Below are 21841 nucleotides of genomic sequence, written 5' to 3' on the forward strand. Positions count from 1 at the left end.
CAGAATACAAGGTAATCAACAATGGTTACCATAATGCCTCTTACTACCTTAAAAAGAATTGCCTATATCATTAGGTATAATAAAGTTGAACAACACAGTACAGAATAAGACCAATAAAACCTAAACATTGGAGACATTACAGGACTTCAAAAGAAGAAAATAGTCAAACAAGAATGGGAATCATAGTGAATCTTATTGCCTTCAAAGTAGTTGCCTATACCTCAAACTTGATACTATCAAACAGAACAGAACAGAGAAAAATCAGTCAAAACAAGATGGTGGGAGCAATACAGGTCTTCAAATCAAGTTAATAGGAAATCAAAAAAGGTACTACAATATATCCTGCTAATTTTTTTGATTTTTCAAAAATTTTTATTTTTTTGATTAAAAAATAATAATAAAAAATAAATTTTTTTAAAAAGGGGAGATTGAGATAAAAGAGGACATAACAACAGAAGAATACAGGTAAAGCATAACAATTTCAGCAACATAGCGCTTCACCACAAGATAACCTGAATTAATAGTAGTTACCATAGTGTCTCTTTCCTTGAAATATTTGAGTATAACTTCGTATACTATGGCTTCAAACATATCAAGGCCATGTGAAACCATTCAAGAGGATGAAAGTATTACAGGGTATTAGAACAAGCTAACAGAAAATGAACAATGGTTTCTATATTATCTCTTTGCCTATAAAAATTTTGTTTATACTATCACGTATAATAAAATCCAGTAAGATATAACATGATAAAACCAATGCAGACAGAAGAATAACAGTTTGTTTCAAAACAAAATGGATTTTTAAAAAAGCCAATTAAAACAAGAAAGTATAAGGGTGAAGGACAGAACTCATTTCTTCCAGCACAGGCTGCTAAACTTAGCATTGGTTTAGTTTATCCTGATCCTCAGTGTCTCTTTATCTAACAAGTGAATGAATGAAAACATCACCTGGGAAGATGCATGAGGGATGCAGAACACAGTGTCTGATTTATAGTAGCTGCTTAGTAAATAACATCTATGACTATTATCATGACACTTGGCCATTATTAGCTCTGCGCTCCCACCAGAAAAGTCTCAAACCTGTCTCTACAGTTAGCAAGAAAACCAAAATGAAAAATAAACAGAAAGCAGCAAATTCTTTTTTAAAATTTTATTTTAAATGGGATAAAACAGTATAAAACCAATCAAAACAAACCAGTGTGTTGCATGATTTGAAAACATTATGCCATCAGGAGTAGTTATGTTAATGCCTTTTGATGCCTTCAAAATAGAGCAGATAACTTCAGACATAATAAAAATCAAACAGAACAAAATACAATAAAAATAAGACAATGCAATATAGAACTTCAAAACAAGCCAATAGTAAATCCAAAATTGCTACCATAATATATCTTGTTTCTTTGAAGTAGAGGCTCTGCCATTGGATTTAACATAATAAAACAGAACAAAAGAGAGTAAAACCCAACCCAGCAAAACAATGGAAATGATATAGGGCTTGAAAACAAGACGATAGGGAATCAACAATGGCTCCAACCCTCAGAAGGAGACCCACCCCCAGATGCCACACTGCATACTGCTATCCTTCAAACAGATGTTCAGGCCACTGGCCCCAGAACTGCAATGTCATTGAACACCAGAGCACCACAGGCTTCCAATTGCATTTCACCTCAATAGCTATCATCACAGTCTGTTTCTCTGGATAAGCAGGTCACTTAGGTTGTGGAGGCAGGTGTGATACTTCTTGCTTGCCAACCTGCATGCTGGAAGTGGATGGAGTCTGGCTGTTTCCAGTCCTATGGCAGCCCATACATGGCTCTGGTTCCCAGACTGGGCTTCCTGGTGTAGTCTTGTTCTCTTCTGCCCGCAGTGCACGAATGGTACTAACTCATGGGAAGAACCTTGGGTCTGGCTGTTCCTGGTCTGGTCGCAGCCCATGCATGGCTCTTTTTCCCAGGTTGTTAAATTCTTATTCTGTCTGTTTTACCTTGAGGGAAGAGTAGTCTGAGAAGCATTCAAAACACTGACAGGATTTGAGGTGCTTCCTCCAGGGCAGCTATTTCCACAGAGCTGAAAGGTCTGGCAAGAGAAGAAGAACAGATTCTGTGGTGACATTTTGCATTGCTGAGGCAGAGAAGATTCCATGCCAAAGAGAAAATTTTCTGAGCTCCAGCAACTTTTCAGTTGGAGACAAGTATAAGATAGCAGGTTTCACAGTGCAGATGGGGTCTAGGGCAGGTCTTTGTCTGGGATGCCTTTCTGAGGCCCTGGAAACAGCTCCAGCTCTTGTAATTGAATATTTTCTGCAGGAACTCTCAGAACCTGTTTCCTATGTAAATGACAAGGTAAAATCAATCTATTTGCTTACAGACAGGAAGTCTAGAAGAAAACTACAAACCCTCCTCTACTCACTCTTTCATATATATATATAAGCAGAAATTGCAGAAAGCTCATGGGATAGAAGCAGAACCAACCACATATGAGAAAAGTAATTGTTAAACCATTAGCTTGAGCTCAGTCTGCCTGAGTTCAATCATAGCTCTACTGATTACCCTTGACCTTAGGACCTCCTTATGCTTCTGTTTTCTTATGTATAAAGTTCAGGGATAAGAATATCTACCTTGGATATAATGATTACTTCAGGTAAGACCCAGAAAACATTTCCAAAGGTGTCTGAGTTGTGGTGAATGTCCATGAAATTGAAAAGTTATTGCTCAGTGGTTATCCTGAGCCATGGAGACTTACACTGATTATGTACTATAGCTAACAATATCAGTTTTGATACAGAAGAGAACATGGATATGCATGCAATTTTAGCTTTATTAGACAGGTTTCTGTTGTGTAACAAATTACTGAGAGAATAAATTTATGAAAAACAAAGGATTATTATTGATCACAGCTTTTACAAGTAACAACCCATTATTGTTTGATTCCATTTCTTCTGGGACTATGGGGAAGCAGGATATCATACTGGGGTTATCTGGAGGAACAAATTTTGTTTACCTCATGGTTGAGATAGACACAAGAAAGAGGTCCTACCATCTCCTCATGTGTGTAGGTGTCCCAGTGACTTAACCTCCCATTAGGACACACACCTTAAAATTTCTACAACCTTCCAGTAGCATCAGTACGGGGACCAAGATTTTAGCATATGAAACTTGAGAAACATTCCAGATCCCAACTAGAGCACAGATGTACACACTAAACACAGAGGGCAGACTCTTTGTAGTCTATTCTTTCCTTCTTATTTTGTATAGAATATGAAATTCCAAGGTAGAAATGCACAGAAATTTAGTTTTGCTAGAAAATTTATTTTACCATCAGAGTAGTTTGCTCATTATAGAAGGTTGGAGGAAGTTAAGTGGTGAGAAAGAGAAGTAAGAAAGGAGGGAGGGTTGTTGGGTGATAAACAAAATGAAACCTCTGTCCAATGTGCATTTCACATAGACTGAAAAGAATTTGAGGAAGTAAGGTAAGAGCTTTCTAAAATTGCTTCTCTGTCTCTCTCTCTCTCTGTCTCTCTCTGTCTCTCTCTGTCTCTCTCTCTCTCTCTCTCTCTCTCTCTCTCTCTGTGTGTGTGTGTGTGTGTGTGTGTGTCTGGCTGTGTGTCTCTCCCCTCTCTCTAATTATATTCACTCATATAGATAATTACATGCACACAAACATATTATTCATAAACAAATGTAGATGTGTGTACTTCCATTCTAGTATATAAAGGTGTTTGTGGATTAAATGAAGTTTAATGAACTTCAGTAATATATTGATCAGATAGTGCCCAACATATTATTCCTGAAAGTTTGAGCGCACACATCAGAATTTAAACTGTTCCCATTGCTCAGTGGCATAATAGATAATCATTAGTTCCGCCCTTGTTAGTAAAATTCTCTCCCTCCAACAAGGTTTGAGTTTTCCTTGTTCCACTTTTTCTAGAAGATTTAGTTTCAATGATATGTTGTTTATTTGAGCAGCTGTAAGTTTCCTTTTTTTTTTTTTTTGTACCAAGGATTGAACTCACAACCTTGCACTTGCCAGGCAGGCACTAACTAAATTTGTTTCCTACGATTGCTTTCATTGCATCCCATCAGTCCTGTTTGTTATTTCAGCATTATTTTAGATACTGTTTGATTTATGCTTTAATTTAATCTGTGACCTAGCAAGGTGTTATTTATTTTCCATGTGATTATGTAGTTTTGTGGTTTGATTTTTGCTGTTGATTTCTATTTTCATGGCAATATGGTCAGATAATATGCATGGGATAATTTCAGTTCCTCAAACAAGTTTTATGGGTAATGTGTGGTCCATTTTAGAGAATGTCCCATGTGCTGGTGAGCAGAATTTGTACTCCAATGTTATTGGTTGAAGCACTCTATAGACATTTACTAAGTCTATTTGTTCACAGGTTTGATTTATTTCCAAAAATTATTAGTTGACATTTTTTGTCTAGTTGATATTTCTGTGTTTTAGTCAGGATTGATAAGGGAATACATTTAATAGAGGACATATAATTTGTGAAATTATTTTATACTATTCACCAAAGAAGTCAAATACCTAAGTATGCAAGACTTCTGTCCATATGCTTGAGGTCCCAAGAATGTATCTCCACGAATGCAGTTGGAAACCTCACAGCCACAACAATGTTTAATGTAATAATGTATTAAGGATCTGTGCTAGGAAGGCCCAAAGATCGGTGGTGGAAGCTAAAATATCTATACCAGTGGAATAAGAGATCTATACAACAAGCCTGTGCTACTTGCGTGGGAGCCAGGGGCAACATTTGAGGAAAGAATAAGTGCTCCAGGAAAATGAACAGCAAACCATCTTACCATCCAGTTTTCCTTTTATGATGTTGGTAACAATCCTTAGGTGGACCTTCCACCATCAGAACTATGAAAACTAAGTTCAGCCTGGTGTTACAAGTTGACCATCAGTTAACCCACCACAGTGTATTTCTGATATTGGCATATTAAAGTTCCCCATTACATTGTGTTAGTGCTTGTTTTATTTTCATGTTATGTTTTAGATAATTGGGTGCACCAATATTTGGTGCATCTATACTTAAAATTATTTTTTCTTCTTGGATTTTCCCCTAAACAGTTATTTAATACTATTCTTTGTTCGCTTTGGATCAGTCTTGGCTTGAAGTTTACATTGTCTGCAAATAGAATAGCTCCCCCCACTTTTTTATTGGTTCCTGTAACATGAAGTATTTGTTTTCCATCCTTTGACTTTCAGCCTATGCATTCTTTTTGAGTTAAGTGTGTTTCTTGGACATATGGGATCTTATTGCAAGTCTTTTTCCATATTGGTGAATTGAGACCATTCACATTGATATGTACTGGTTTATCCTTGTCATATTGTTTTCCTGTTGTTGGTTTCCTGTCTTTGTTCTCTGTTTAGTTGCTTGCCTTGTCTGGTAGTTTCTTCCTGTTGATATTCTTAGACTTGTGATCTCGATTATCTCTTTCTTTCTTTTTTTATTTTGAAGGTAGTAAAATACAACAGAAAAAGATGGAACAAAGCTAATTGAGACAGTGTAGTGAAATTGGTACAGAACTTCACAGCAGGTTACCGGGATAACAGTAATAGGTATCACAGGATCTCATTATCATCACAATAGTTGTTCTTTCAATCACGTATAGCAAAATAAAATGAAATACAGAACATTATAGAACTTGTCAAAACAGAATATTGAATAGAGCTGTACCATTAATAAAACAAAACAGTACTGAAATATTTGCCTTTAAAGAGATAGTAGAAGGAAATCCCCCTTATTTGCTATATTGCATATGGTCAACCTCCCAAGAGATGTTCAGATCTCTGGTCCCCATTTGCTAATGGGGGCAGGCAAGGGAAGTGGGATGTTTGACTCTCAGCCCGTGCAGTGGTAGGCTCGCTTCCATTTAGTGGGGAGGCAGGCTGGTTGCTTGGTTTCCCAGCACCCTAAGTTCCAACATGGCATGGATCTCAGGAGACGCTGGTGGTTCTCCCCCTGGAGGGGCCCCAGCATACCACACCACTCACTTACCAAGAAGGCCAGATGGTTGCTTGGTTTCTCAGGGTCCTAAGTTCCAACATGGCATGGATCTCAGGAGACGCTGGTGGTTCTTGCCCTGGAGTGGCTGCAGCCTGCCACACCACAGCCACTTACCAGGGAGCTGAGCTGGTTGCTTGGTTTCCCAGCACCCTAAGTTCCAACATGGTGTGGATCTCAGGAGAGACTAGTGTTTCTCCCCCTGGAGGGGTCACAGCCTTGATTATCTCTTTCCATAATAATCTTTCAAAACATTTTGGAAAGCTCATTTGTGGTCATGAATTTGTTCAGTTTTTCTTTGTGAGGGAAGATTGATTCATTGATTCTAAAAGATAGTTTTTTGGGGATATCAATCTAGATTGGAGGTTGTTTTCTTCTAGGGATGAAATTCTTTTTTTTTTTTTTTTTTTGGTACCAGGGATCTAACTCATGACCTAGCACTTGCCAGGCAGGCACTTATGCCACTGAACTAAGTCTCCAGCCTAGGGATGAAATTCTTAACTTCCAGCTCTCCTTGACTTGAGTATTTGTGTTGAGAAGTCTGCGTGAATTGAATGAGTTTTAATGTTTGTTTTCTCTATGTTTAATGCTCTGTTCTTTCCTGAAATTCCTGTAATCTTGATTATTGTATGACTTGGTATAGGTTTATTTTGGTCATGGTTATTTGAATTCCCTTACTCATTTATATGTCAAGCTCTTTATCCTCTTTTGGAAGTTTTTTGCCATTATTTCTATGTCACTGAGCAAAAGTCACTTTTAGTGACTTTTGTGCTAATGGGCTTTCTGGAGGACAAAGAATGATCACAAAAGTTTTGGGCACCTGGAGAAAAGCAGAAGACAGAAAGAATGAAAGAAAATTTAAGGATATTAAAGAATGAAAGAAATTTTACAGGATATTAAAGTGAATCAGTAAGAAAAGATCAGTTTCATATCCACCACAAATCCTACTGCAACATTCAGGGGATGTTTCCAGGCCTTCATATTTAGGTCTAGGCTGCCACCAGAGTATAATATTGGTGGTTCCAACTCCTATCTCTCCTGCAGAACTGCTCCCAGGCTGTTTTCCATCTGCAAATTACACTGATCTTTTTCTCAGATAGTCCTATATTTTATGTAACTTCATCTTTTCCTTTTCATATGAAAATTTGCAAGTTAATATGGCAATTTCATCTTTTTCCTCTCAAATATGACTATGGCATTTTTTCTTTGCTATTTGAAAGAAAATCCAACAGCTTCTCTAGGCTCATAGATAATGAAATGTCTTCTGTTCATTTTCAGAAAATTTTCATTTTAATAATTTATTGTCTATACATATTGGTCTTTACATTCAACTTCTCTCTTACATGGTTTGGAATCTAGGAAAAAACAAAAAATCCCCAGGAAACAACCAGTCTGTCATTGTTCAAATTCTGAGGTCATTAGACAATCTGTTTGTTTTTCCCACCTTTTCAGATTCTTATGTCTAGGGTATATATTTATTGCCAAAAACTTAAGATGTTCTTAGCTTGATAGTATTTAAAAATGCTTTCTGCTCCATATTTATGTGTCCTCTTGATATTTCTCATTATCAGTCAACTTTTAGAAATGCTTGAGGTTTGAAAAACTACCATGTATTTCAATAAAAATATTTAATAATGACAGTTGACATTTTAAAATTATGTAAATACCATATTTTGCCTAAAAATCACCTGAGAAATAATTAACCAAAGTATTCAGCTTTATATTTTTTTAATTTTGCAGTTTGTGATTGTTAATGAAGATAGAGATTTCTTATTTAGTGAATATTCAGCCCATCTCTCCAATTCTATGCAGGGGTATTCTTGCCTGCCTTATATTTGTTGGACCTAATTAAGTGAATTGTGTTATTCAAAGGAACGCTTATGGATGCTGTTAGTGAATATGACATATTAGAAAATCTTCTTTGACATCTCAACCCAGAGTTATTCTCCAAAATTCAGACTTGTATTTACTTAATATCTCCACTTGGATATTGAAAAGTCATCTAAAAGTTAGCATGTTTAAAAAAAACTCTTAATTCCCACTTCCAAATGTACTCTTATGCAGATTTTCCTGATTCACTTGATAGATAGAGATATCAACTCCAACTTGATAACAGAACTTTATAATCCACAAAGTGAAATTTTTTGAAAAAGAAATAAGTAAGGACATTTTTTAAATCATGATTTTTGTCAATGATTTCGGAGATTTTTCCAAGATGTCAGTTGTTACACTGATTTTGACAATATGGCAATGATTCTCCTGTTACGAAGAGAAAGCACTGCCTGGACCAAGTATAATATAGATGACAATTAGTGATATGCAAAAAATTTACTAAGATAATGAGTAATTGAAATGCTACCATGTTGAGAATGGTAATATAAGATTTTAAATTAATTTTAATCAAACATTTAAAGCCAGTGTCTTTTCAAAAAAGACATGGAATAGAAAAAGGAATGAATGCAGAGAATGAACATGCTGATATGTTAGAAGGAAACAGGAGCAATTTAATCAACACTCATTTTCAAAATACATGCTATAGTCAGAGTTTGTAAGGAAATATATTTAATAGATGTGTAATTTATAAGATTAACTTTCAATATTAGCCCAAAAAGTCAAATACAGAAGAGTGCAAGAGCTCTCACTGTGGGCTAGATACCCAAGGAATACAGTCAAGGCCATGGATCCCATGTGAATGTCCAGCATGAGTTCAACTAAAGGCCTAATGCCTACAGCCACATTTCATGCAAGTACATATCAAAAATCTGCAATGGTAAGGTCCAACATTCATTGGTGGTATCCAGAAAGGCTGTGCTAGTGGGGTTAGGGATCTAAGCCTCAAGGCTGAGCAATCTGCACTGGAGTCAGGAAGCAAAGCTCAAGACAAACATGTGAGCTACCCTGAAGAGAGCTGTAACAAGCCCCACTGTGAGGACCACAAATATTCTGGGGAACTGTGTTGGATAGTAACTTAGAAAACTGAATGTGGTATGTGAGAATGTGGTGCATGATGATGAAATGACCACCTCAATAGCAATAGCTGAAACTTATCCTAACAGATTCATGTATTAATCATTTCCCCATTGCTGGAACTAAACACCCAACACTTAGAATTTAAAGGATAAGAAGTTTATTTGGTTCATGGTTTCAGAGGGTTTCAGAGGTCCATGGTTGGTTAGATTTAAGGCAGAAATGGTGTAGCAAAAGGGTATCCTTATTAAAAGCTGCTTATTCCATTGCAGCCGGGAACAGAGAGAGAAGGGAAAAGCCAGAGGCAAGAATACACCCTTATAGGTCATGTCTCCTGTGGCACACATCCAACAAAGCCACACCTCCAGTACATTCAGCTATGAACACATCAGTAGATTAATCTACTGGTCAGTATAGTACCCTCATGATCCAAACAAATTCAAAATGGTACACTTCTGGACATCTGAAACTTCTGATGAATATTCTGGGGTATATTTTAGATATAAACAATAACATTCTGTCCCTGGTCCCAATAAGGGTCATGTCCATTTCTTTTTTATTTGTTTCTTGCTTTTTTTTAATGGTACCTGGGATAGCAGTCACTATCTCTCATTTGCCAAACAGGCACTTAGAATGCTGAGCTAAACCCTTGGCTCAGAATTGCTAAATTCTTAATGATTCCAGCATTGCTAAAAAGTCCAACTCCAAAGTCTCCTCTGAGACTCAAAGCAAACTCTTTATCTCTGAACTCCTATGAAAATCAAAAAGAACATCAAACACTCCCAACACACAGTGGGACAGGGTAAATACTCTCTTTCCAAATAGAAAAATATGGGGATAGGAAGGAATTGTATAAAGCAAGACTAAAACATTAAATACTGCAGCTCTAAGTTGAGCAACCCGGTCAGGTTGTAGTGAGATATGTGTTCCAAAGGGCCCGGGAAGTCTGGCCTCCTCTGGATATGCTGGTTGAACCCACATGACTTTTCTCTTAGGTAGGTTCTGCTCAGTGCGTGTGGTTTATCTCAGCAAGCAGTCCACATTTCTGGCCTCAACTTCCTGGGTTTCTGCTGCAACTTTGGTTTGATGCTCTCAACTTTCTGCACTATTCTGTTAAGGGCTGTTTTAGTCTTTGAGGCTTTTTTCTGAAATCTTGGTGGAAATCTCAATAACTCCATGAATCTTGCACTCTACACACTTGCATAACCAACCCCATGTGGATGGTGTATGGTCTGCTGCCAGCTTACATAATAGGTGGGAGCCCATGCTGTATTTTCTCTGAGTGACTGGATGGCCAAACTGTGTGACTGAACTTGGGAAAAAATTTCTCTGTGCTGCCGACAATGAGCAGGATGCTGTGATGATATTTTATCAAAGCAAAGACTTTGAAAGGAGATTGTAGCTTTTATAACCTTGAAATTATGATGAGTGGAATTTGGCCATTTCCTGAAATTCCTTCAAGGGATCTATCCATTCTGATTGTCTGGAGGGCAAAATACCTGGTTTCTTTTAATATCTTCTTTGGCCCAAATTAACATATATTTCTTTTCCAGGCAAAATGCACAATTTTTAAATCCTTCATCTCTGCTTTTTACTCCTCTTTTTCCTTGGAAATCTGGTTAGAAGCAACTAGCATCATCTTTGCCATAGTCTAAATATTAGACTACATTGAAACTTCTTCAATCAGATAAATAGTGCATTGCTCTTAATTTCTATCTCCTGAAGTCTCAAAACATAGGCAAAACAAACACACATTCTTTGCCAGAATGTAACCCACTTGGCTTCTAGTCCAATTGTCAATGGAGTTCTGGTTCCCAAGAGGAACCTCCTAAACTTGCCCTTCACCATTCACGTTTCTGGCAGCATCCTCACCAGAATCACCATGAAAATCAGCTTTCAACATTCTAAGACTTTTCTAGTTGACATCTTCATAATTTTCTAAACTACTCCAGCAAATCAGTTTCAAAGCCTTGCAAGCTATGTGGACATATCCAGTTACAGTAACAACTCCACCCCTGGGCCATTCTAGTGTTCCTGGAAAAAAAAATAGCCAATACTTGCAAATATATTTATTGTGGCTCACAATTTAGTTCACTGTCAGCTGAAACTAGTTCACTCTGAAAAATCAAAGTGAAAGAAAACAGAAAAAGAGAATAGTCTCGGAACAACATTTGTGTGTGTGTGTGTGTGTGTGTGTGTGTGTGTGTGTGTGTATACCCTTGCAACTCATGTCTCTAGTAACCCACATCGGAAATAATTTCTCATTTTAACAGGACATTCAGTCATGATTTCATTAAAGATTTAATCTACTCATAAGTATCATATACCTATGACTCAATCACTTTCTAATATAGTTCTCTGAATATATTGATTTTAGTGGGGAGGTGTGCTCTGTGTCTAACACGTGATAGTACAAATTGACTTATTGCACATATTCCAGGAAATTATCTGAATTAGATCCCACAGCCAGCTCCCAGCCCTCCTGCTTAGGATCATGGGTGCAGATCAGTCCTAAGGACATCAATGACTGAGTAAAGGAACAGCAGGGATTTGTGGGCCAACATGTGTCTGAGGTGGAGAAATGTTTGTAACAGTGTCTAAGGTAGCTTCTTATCACATTTTCTTCCAGATCGATCCTCTCAGAGAAGGAAGAAAGTAGCAGAGAGTGAGGGTCCTCCACAGGAAGAAAGTTGAGGAATATAGTTGAGATGGTGGGGAAACATGTCTCTTTGGGATAAATACTCCTTATTCAAGAAGTATCTCCTCCTGCTGTCATAACCCTGGAGCTGCTCTTCTCATGGGGACATCTGTGGTAAGTTGACAGGCAGCTCCTGAGAAAGAATTTCTACCTCAGCATCCACACTGAGTTCTGACACCACTTCTCTGTTCTTTCTGCTGACTCACACAGAGGGTCACTGTGGAAAGGACCTTCAGAGCAGAACTCTCTGTATGAAGCTTCACAATATTACTTCAAAGTGTGGATGGTACTTGTCCCTCAGAGAAGTTTTTAACTAATACAGAGATGACCTCCAAGCAAACCACTTACTCTGTTACTCCTCAGTGTTCTTCTCAGTTCACTTATATAGCAGGGTAGTTAAGCCTCTGTCCACCTGTTTCGCACGTCCTTCCCCTATCTTTTCCCTACAACATCCTACATACTTCCAGGAGCTGGGCACTTCTCAGATGGGTCTATGAGAACCCTGGGATGCTGAGTTCCATTTGCTCTAGACTCCCTTCATCTTGATCCTATGTGATAAATAATCTGGGCCCCTGCTCTTCTGTGTGAGTCCTTGTACTCCCCTCTGACCATTTCACTTACAGTTAGACCTTTTGTTTCTGGAGGATGTAGATAGCAGAGACAATGATGGCCAGGAGCGCCTTTGTGCTGAGCAGCAGAGCTGTGAGGAGTGTAGAAGTACAAGACTGCTCCATTTCTAGAAGTGAAAAAGAATGGAACCATTAGAGGGGAATTAATTGTTAGCATCTCTCAAATGCACTGTATAAGGCTATCTGAACCCATTAAAGCTCTGAAACTTTGAAATTGCATCATGTCTTCCATGTACTGGCTTCCATCCAGAAGAAAACCACAAACCAGAAGAAAATGAGGCTCCTGAAGTGACTGTCCATGACTGCTAGCATCTGGTCCTCACCTAAACTCTATACCTTCAAAACCTTTTCTAATGTCACATCAGCTTGATGAGGTTACAGATACAGATGAAATGAAGTCTTTAACAGAGGTTTAAAAATATAAAGAGAAGGAAAATTTATGAACTTGTAAGTGAGGAAGTCATGAGACAGGACATTGGAACAGAATGACTCCCCGTCTTCTCTTCTTTTTTCTTTAACATCTTTTCATATAGTGTCTGGTTTGGTTAAAGGATTCACCAGATAATGTACTAAATACATACAATTGGATGACTCCAGGGGTATGTGCTTTGGGAGAAGGAAACTGATTTTAAATTCTACCCTATATTTATTTTTTCTGATTATTCTGAAATAAACATGAATGTACTGTTTTTTGGTGGTTCTGGGGACTGAATATAGGGCTCTGTGCATGCAAGGCAAGAGCTCTACCATTGTGCTATATCCCTAGCTCCCCAATGAACAACATTTAAAAGAGAGAATTTTTTTGAGACAGGGATTCACTTTGTAGTTTTGGCCAGCCTTGTGCTCACTATGCAGCCCATAGTCGCCTGAATCTCACAGTAATTCCGCTGCCTCAGCCTTCTGAGAGCAGGATTACAGGTATGTGCCACCATGCCCTGCTTAAAAAAAAAGAGATAAAATTTGAAAAGAAATTGTAATCTGGAGTGGAGCCCTTAGAAGGAATGGTACCATGCCTTCTTGTTTCCAGAGAGCAGAGGACTTCAGGGTAAGATTACTAGTGGCTGTCAACTGCCCATCATGCTCCACATGGCTGCCCAGCACTAGCTCCTTATTGTGGGCACACATGTTCACCAGGAGCCAGGTCATCCAGTTGTAAGCCTCACCTTTGTTCTCTGAGAGAGCTAAGGACATTTCTCCCTGGGACACAATTTCACTCTCCAATCAAGTTAGCTGTAGATTCAGGGAACAGAACATCTTCACCCAGCAGGTGACAGTCACCTGGCCGTCTGACACTGTGGGCTCTTAAGTAATCTCCAGAATGGGTGCAAGTGAAAGACTATAGGCAGAAACTCTGACATTACGATAGTGACAGGTAATAGAGGAAGGACTGAGGAGCTGACCCCCATCATCCTAGCAACACCACCACCGTGGACAGAACTAAAAATGCAACAGTTGCTCAAACATCAAAGATCCACACATGAATCAAATAACTAAGCACAATTCCCAGCACTCAGTGTACACTCAAGGAGAGGCAGCCTTTGTTAGGGTAAAAAGTGGATTCCATAGGATAGTTTTTAGTGTGCATTACTTGGAATGCTGCCATCGTTGCATAATAAATAAAGTTATCACTAGGTACCTAGAAGCTTTGATTGCAGTAGCTGCCCAAGAATTACATTGCTGTTAGTGAATAAGTAAAATTATGACCACAGTGCTACTATCACTGTAGGAGCCTACATGGGAACAGTAGCTGGGTAGGACTCTTGGGAATGGGATTACAAGTGGTTTAAGCCAAGAGGAAAGTGGGAGGAGCCAATTTAGTAGGCTGGAGCAGGCTTGTGCTGGGTCAGTTTCAGGATCATCCATCTCAAACACTGTCCAACAAGTTGACAGTACCATGATAAGAGTCCTCCTGCAAGATGACATGGACCACCTCACAAATGATCTGTGAGCAATTGTCATGAGGGTCCAGCATCAACTTGGTTGTACTGGAGATGTTGTAGGAAATACCCTGTTGTTGGGGTCCATGCTGGTCTGGATGTCACAGCGTTTATTTCCATTTTTGAACCACTTCAGGTGATGTTTTGGGGGAAGAAACCATGAGAGAAACTCACTGTCTGCCCAAGGATGGCCCTTGCCAGTAGGCCTAACACCATGCCAGAGAGGGTCTAGATACAAACAAAATTTTTTCCCAGTTGTTTTCATTTATCAGTACATGCTTGTATTACATAATGATTACATTCTTTGTAGAGAGTTGGCACACAAACATAGTCATCTCGATTTTATTTTTCTTTTCTTTTTTTCTTTTTACACTTTATTTTTTTTTTTTTCTTTTTTCTCTTTATCGGTACCAGGGATCGAACTCACGACTGCCTGCTTGCAAGGCACGTGCTTATGCCGCTGAGCTAAATCCCCAGCCCTTTTGATTTTATTTTTCATTCCCTTTCCATTCCTTCCATCCTACTCCCTCCATGTTTTGAAAAAGATCTATTTTCTTATTTCCAATTATTTATCTCTTCTTTTGCTATTTATTTAAATTTTTTGTACTTCATGTAAGATAAACCATGCATTATCTGTGTTGTGTAACTAATTTATTTCACTTAACATGGTCCTAGGTGCATCCATTTTTCTACAACTGGTGCAATTTTATCTTCTTTATGGCAGAATATTACTCCATTGTATATAAATACCACATTTCATCTCTTGATGGACATATAGGTCCCTTCCAAGATTTACCCTTTTAAGGTGTGCTTCTGTAAATACTGGTATGCATGCATTATGATAATATGATGTCCGTAACCACTAACATCAAACAAGTGACAGTGTAAAAAGCCTTCCGGGATGCTATTATTGTTGCTGTTATCACCTTTGCAGTGGTGGAAATAGGTCCTTGATCATGATAAGCATGTGGTCCACAATTGAACTATGACCATTTCTGTGAATCATCCTGACAAAGCCAGGAAGGTAGTTTCCATAGCCACTTGTGTCATGGCATAGAACATACAATTACCAGCTAGAGAGTGAGAAATGGAACACACAAGTGTAATGTAGGAATGAGGTCAAAGTTCTTTTCTCTGAACCAGGGAGTCTCCATCAGGCTGGCCACAGGACAAAAATTACAGCCAGGTCTCACTCCATGTGTTCCTGTTCCTTACTGGCATATGGTGAAAACATTACCTACTTAGGAAAAGCGTTTATGGAAGCAAATACAGGAGACAAATAATACTGGAACAGTAAGAAGAAGCTGTAATTTGGGTGGTCATCCTGAGACATGGCATCATATCCCAAAACTCCATCCATGAAGCAAGTGGCTTCATTCTCTTCCGCAGACAACAATGAAGATTAAATAAGGCTCAGTGAGCAATTTTGATGGATTTACACAGGAAAGGCTTGGGAAAAACACACTAAGATCTATCCTAATTTAGGCACTTAATACGTTTTTCCAAACATATGGCAGTGCATATGAACTGTGTCAAGTCCTGCATTTGAAAGATAAATATTAGAGAGATGTATTTCTGAATCTAAAAGATTCACTTGGATCATTTTTAACTTAGAAACAGAGATCCCCAAGTATACACTAAATGTAAGGTGGTTAATTTCTTTTTTTATTCTAAAAAGATTAAGATAATAGAACACATAACAAAACAGGTCAGAACGGAATAATTTAAGCAACATAATATTTCACCACAAGACAACCCGACATAACAGTAGCTACCATACTGTCTCTTTCCTTGAAATATTTGAGTATACCTTCATACACTATGGTATCAAACATATCAAACATAAAACCATTCAAGATAATGAAAGTATTACAGGGTATTCAAAACCAACTAACAGAAAATGAACAATGGTTACTATATTATCTCCTTGTACATAAAAATTTTGTTTATATTATCACATATAATAAAATCCAATAAGATACGATATCCAACACGATAAAACCAATGGAGACAGAAGAACAAAAGCTTGGTAGGACTTCAAAACAAGATGGTATTAAATCAGAACTGCTGTTATGATGACTTATGATGACTTGGGGAATCATGATTACCACATACTTGTATGTATTCTTATCATTTCTCACACTAGGGAGACTATACTGTACTTATACGTGTGAGTTTGATTCATTTTACTTAGGAGTATGGTCTCAAGCTGCATTCATTTATTTATAAATATCTCAATGTGATCATTTTTCATACATGAGTAGTACTCCATTGTATAAAAATACCACAACTTTTTTTTATCTATTTCTCGGTTGCTGGACGCTTAGGTTGTTTCCAAGATTTGGCGATTTGGCCATTACCAATTGTGCTACTATAAACATGGGTGCACAGATATCACTGTAGTAGGATGTTTTCAATTCTTCTGGGAATATACCTAGAAGTGGAATAGCTGGAACAAAAGGGACTTCAAATCACAGCTTCTTTTTTTTTAAACTGGTACAGGGGATCGAACTCACGACCACCTGCTTGCAAGACAGGTGCTTATGCTGCTGAGCTAAATCCCCAGCCTCAAATCCCAGGTTTTTGAGGAATCTCCAGACTGACTTCAACAATGGTTACACCAGTCTACATTCCCACCAACAGTGCAGGAGAGTTCCTTTTTCCTCACATCCTCTCCATCATTTGTTGTTGGTAGTTTTCTTGATCTTGGCCATTCTTACAGGAGTGAGATGGAATTTCAGCTTGGTTTTAATTTGCATTTCTCTAATGAGTAATGATGATGAGCATTTCATCATGTATTTATTTGTCATTTGTATGTCTTCTTCTGAGAAGTGTGTATTCATCTCAGATGCCCATTTTTGAACTGAATCCTTGAATTTTGGGGATCTGATTTTTAAAAATTCTTTATATGTTTTAGACAGAAGTCCTTTGTCTGAGGTACAGTTCACTAAGATTGTTTCCCAGTTTGTGAGTTTTCTTTTCACTATGCTGAAGATTTCTTATGACATGCAGAAAGTTTTTAATAAGAGGTAACCCCAGTTATTGATTCTGGGGAGTATTTCCCGTGTGGTTTGATTCTTGTTCATGAATTCTCTACCTACCCCTATGTCTTCAAAGTTTTTACTCAATTTGTCTTCCAATAGATTTAGTGTTTCTGTTTTAATATTTAGATTTTTGATCCATTTAGATTTTAATTTAGTATGTGGTGATAGGCATGGGTCTATTCTTCATTTTCAGCATATGGAGAGCCAGTTTCTCCAGCACCATTTATTAAAAAGACTGTGATTCTTTCAGTGAACATGTTTGGCCCTTTTATCAAAGATAAGGTGCTTGAGTGTGTTTGTAGTTGTGGTTCCATCTCCTAATCTATTCCATTGATCTTCGGCTCTGTTTTGATTCCAGTACCATATTGATTTCACTATAGTTACTTTGTAGTATAACTTCAATTCAGGGATTGTGATGTCTCCTGCCTTGCCCTTGCTGCTTAGAATTGTCTTTGCTATTCTAGGACTCTTCTGGTTCCAGATGAATTTTAGGAGTGATTTCTCAAGATCTATGAGGTATATGGATGGTATTTTTATTGGGATTGCATTGAATCTTTATAACAATTTTGGGAGAATGCCCATTTTTACAATATTTATTCTTCCTATCCATGAGCAAGGGATGTCTTTCCATTTTCTCAGATTATCTTCAATTTCTTTTTTCAGGGTATTATAGTCGTCCTTGTATAGATGTTTTACTTTTGTGAGATTAATTCCTTAGTATTTAATTTTTTTAGATGCTAGTATGAAAAGTGTGGCTTCTCTTATTTCTCTCTCCATTATATTGTTGCTAGTGTATAGAAGTGCTATTGATTTTTGAGCATTGATTTTATATCCAGCTACATTGCTGAATTTATTTATTACGTCTAGGAGTCTTTCAATGAAGTTTTGGGTATCTTCTATGTAGAGTACCATGTCTTCCTCAAATAATGATAATATAACTTCCTCTTTTCCTATCTCTATGACTTTTATTTCTCTCTCTTGTCTAATTGCTCTGACTAGTATTTCCAGTACTATACTGAGTAGGAATGGTGATAAGGGACATCTTTGTCTTGTGCCTGATTTTAAGATAAAGGCCTTCCTTTTTTGGCCAAGTAGTAGGACACTGGCTGTTGGCTTTTCATAGATAGCCTTTATCATATTGAGATAAGGACCATATATTCCAATTTTCTGCAAGGTTGTTATCATGAATGAATATAGGACCTCATCAAAAGCTTTTTCTGCATTTATAGAAATGCTCATGTGATTCTTACTTTTGGCTTTATCGATATGGTAGATTACATTTATTGATTTATGTATGTTGAACCATCCCTGCATGCCTGGGATGAATCTCACTTGGTCATGGTGTCTGATCTTCCTGATGATTTGCTGCATCCTATTTGCTAATATTTTATTAAGGATTTTTGCATCTATGTTCATTAGGGAGATTGGCCTGTAGTTCTCTTTTTTAGTTGAGTCTTTCTCATGTTTTGGTACTAGAGAAATATTTGCTTCCAGGAATGCCTTAGGAAGAATTTCTTCCCCTTCAATTTCATTGAAGAATTTGAGGAGTGTTGGCAGTAAGTCTTCTTTTTATTTCTTGTAGAATTCTGCAGTGAATCCATCTGGGCCTGGGCTCTTCTTTGTAGGTAAGGACTTAATTGTATTTTCAATTTCTTTAGGAAAAATTCGTTTATTCAGGAGTTTTATTTCTTGAACTATATTTGGTACTTCATATATTTCTAGGAATCTGTCTATTTCTTCTGTGTTATCAAACCTATGAGAATAGAGGTTTACGAAATGAGTGTTGATGATCTTCTGTATTTCTACAGAGTCTGTAGTGATTTTGTCTTTTTAAATCCTTATTGCATGAATTTGAGCTTTTTCTTCCCTTTTAAAAATAAGGTTGGCTAGCAGCTTATCAATTTTATTTATTCTTTCAAAGAACCAAGTCTTTGATTCATTGATTCCTTGGCTTGTTTTCCTAGTCTCTATTGATTTCTGCTCTGGTTTTTATAACTTCCTCTCTTCTTTTGGCTTTGGGCTTGACTTGCTCTTCATTTTATAGATGTTTGAGGTGTACCATCAGTTTATTTATTTGTTTTCATTCTGTTTTCCTGATGTGGGAACTCAGTGAAATAAATTTTCCTCTGAGGACGGCTTTCATTGCATCCCACAGATTCTGGTAAGTTGTATTTGTATTTTCATTTGCCTGCAGTCATTGTTTAATTTCTTCTTTAATTTCCCCTGTGATCCATTGATTGGTTAAGAGTGTGTTATTCAATTTCCATATGTTCGTGTGATTTTTGCAGTTTCTTTTATCAATAATTTCTAGTTTCATGGCGCTATGATCTGATAACATGCATCAGATAATTTCAACTCCTTTGTATTTTTAAAATATGTTCTATGGGCTAGTATATGGTCTATTTGAGAGAATTTCCCATGTATTGCTGAGAAGATTGTATAGTCTGATGATGTTGGATGAAACCCTCTGTATATATCTTTCAAGTCCATTTGTTCACAGGTGTGATTCATTTCTGTTATTTCTTTACTGATTTTCTGTCTGGCTGATCTGTCCCTTGGTGTCAGTGCTGTGTTAATGTCTCCTGTTATAATTGTGTTATTGCCTATTTGATTTCTCATTTTTGAGAACACTTGCTTCGTATAACTGGGTGCTGTGGAATTTGGTGCATATATATTAAAGATTGTTGGGGCTGGGGATTTAGCTCAGCGGCATAACCGCCTGCCTTGCAAGCAGGCACTCATGAGTTTGATCCCTGGTACTGATAAAAAGGAAAAAGATTGTTATCTCTACCTCTTAAAGTTTCCCCCTAACCAGTGTAATGACCTTCTTTATCTTTTCTGATCTTTCTTGGTTTGAAGTTCACATTGTCTGCACACAGAATAGCTACCCCAGCTTATTTTTCGTTCCTGTTGCATGAAGTATTGTTTTCCATCCTTTGACTTTCAGTCTGTGAGTATCCTTTTGGGTTAGATGGGTTTCTGGTAGGCAGTATATAGTTGGATTATGTTTTTCTTTTTTTAAAATTTTTTATTATTTAAAGAGAAAAACAAAACAAAACAAAACAGTAAAAGGGTACAAGTAATACAGAATTTCAAGAGAAAAATATACAGTAAGAAATCACTAGTTAATAAGTTACATACGGTCATCTCTGAAACAGTTGTCCAGATTATAAAATTAAAGCATACAAAGTGGACATTAATACAGTGAGATTGCAGACAGTTCTGTTCAATGATTCAATAAAAACTCAGTAAGTAAGGATGGTTTTCCATCCTACACACTTAAATATACAGTTATATCCTTTAGATCACTTTCTTTTCCTCTCTTTTTTATGATAACAGTAACATATTTTGGGTTTTATTACTCCCACAGTTCTTATAACTTTTTCCTTGAAGCAGAAAAAAAAGAAAAAAAAAACAAAACTAACAAAAAACCAAACCAAAACAAAACAAAACCCCAATGTGACAAAGCAAAAGAGTCAGTTAAACAGGAGGACGGACATAGTGTAAATGCAGAAAGAGAATACCAGGTGATCAGCAATGGTTACCATTATGCCTCTTGCTATCTTAAAAAGAGTTGCCGGTATCGTCTGGTATAATAGAATTGAGCAAAACAGTAAGAACAAGACCAATAAAACCCACATTGGAGACCTTACAGGACTTCCAAAGAAGATAATAGTCAAACCATAATGGGCATCATAGAATATCTTGTTGTCTTCAAAGTGGTTGCCTATACCCTCAAACTTGATTTTATTAAACAAAACAGAATATAGTAAAATCAATCAGAACAAGATGTGGAGAACAATACAGGGGTTCAAATCAGGTTAATAGGAAAACAAAAAAGTGAGAATAATATATCCCACTATTTTTAATTTAGTTTTCTCTTAATTAAAAATAATAAGATGAAATAAATTAATTTTTTTAAAAAAGAAAAAAAGGCAGAGATTGAGATAAAAGCAGACATATCAATAGAACAACACAGGTCAGAACTGAGCAATTTAAGCATCATTGTGTTTCACCACCAGATAGCCTGACATAATAGTAGTTACCATAGTGTCTCTTTCCTTGAAATATTTGAGTATAACTTCAGATACTATGGCTTCAAACATATCAAGGCAGTGTGAAACCATTCAAGAGGATGAAAGTATTACAGGGTAATAGGACCAGCTAATGGAAAATGAACAATGATTTCTATATGATCTCTTTGCCTATAAAAATTTTTGTTTATACTATCACATATAATAAAATCCAATAAGATACAACATGATAAAACCAATGGAGACAGAAGAACAACAGTTTGGTGGGACTTCAAAACAAGATGGTATTAAATCAGAACTAGCTATTATGATGACTTGTTTTTTTCAAAATATTTGTTCATATCATCCCAGGCAATAATATCAAACAGCCCAGAATAAAAACTTTCCAATTAATGAGTAAAAATTTTATAAGGCTTCAAAGCCACATATTGGAGAATCATGTATACCACATACTTCTAGGTATTTGAATCATTTCTAACAGTAGGAAAACCATTCGGTATTCAT

At 37.0% G+C, this 21841-nt stretch overlaps 1 protein-coding gene across 4 annotated transcripts in view; it reads right to left on the bottom strand.

Moving 5' to 3' along the window:
* Positions 1 to 1135: 1135 nt before the first annotated feature.
* The window catches only part of LOC101788125 (signal-regulatory protein gamma-like), an 81568-nt gene continuing 60862 nt past the window's right edge, over positions 1136 to 21841 (bottom strand). For 2 of the 4 annotated variants that reach the window (XM_013159568.2, XM_013159566.2), the window contains exons 3-4: positions 12315 to 12429; positions 1136 to 2326 (exon numbers count right to left, since the gene is read on the bottom strand). In XM_013159568.2, the coding sequence (XP_013015022.1) occupies positions 12317 to 12429 (113 nt within the window). In that variant the 3' untranslated portion in view covers positions 1136 to 2326; positions 12315 to 12316. Of the gene's footprint in view, positions 2327 to 8465; positions 11827 to 12314; positions 12430 to 21841 lie in introns of those variants that run through there. The other 2 variants (XM_013159567.2, XM_063248586.1) reach the window with 2 other exon arrangements.

The sequence above is a fragment of the Cavia porcellus genome, unplaced genomic scaffold (assembly GCF_034190915.1).
Source record: "Cavia porcellus strain 051 isolate PalLab524CR breed Dunkin Hartley unplaced genomic scaffold, mCavPor4.1 scaffold_5, whole genome shotgun sequence".
Classification (NCBI taxonomy): domain Eukaryota; kingdom Metazoa; phylum Chordata; class Mammalia; order Rodentia; family Caviidae; genus Cavia; species Cavia porcellus.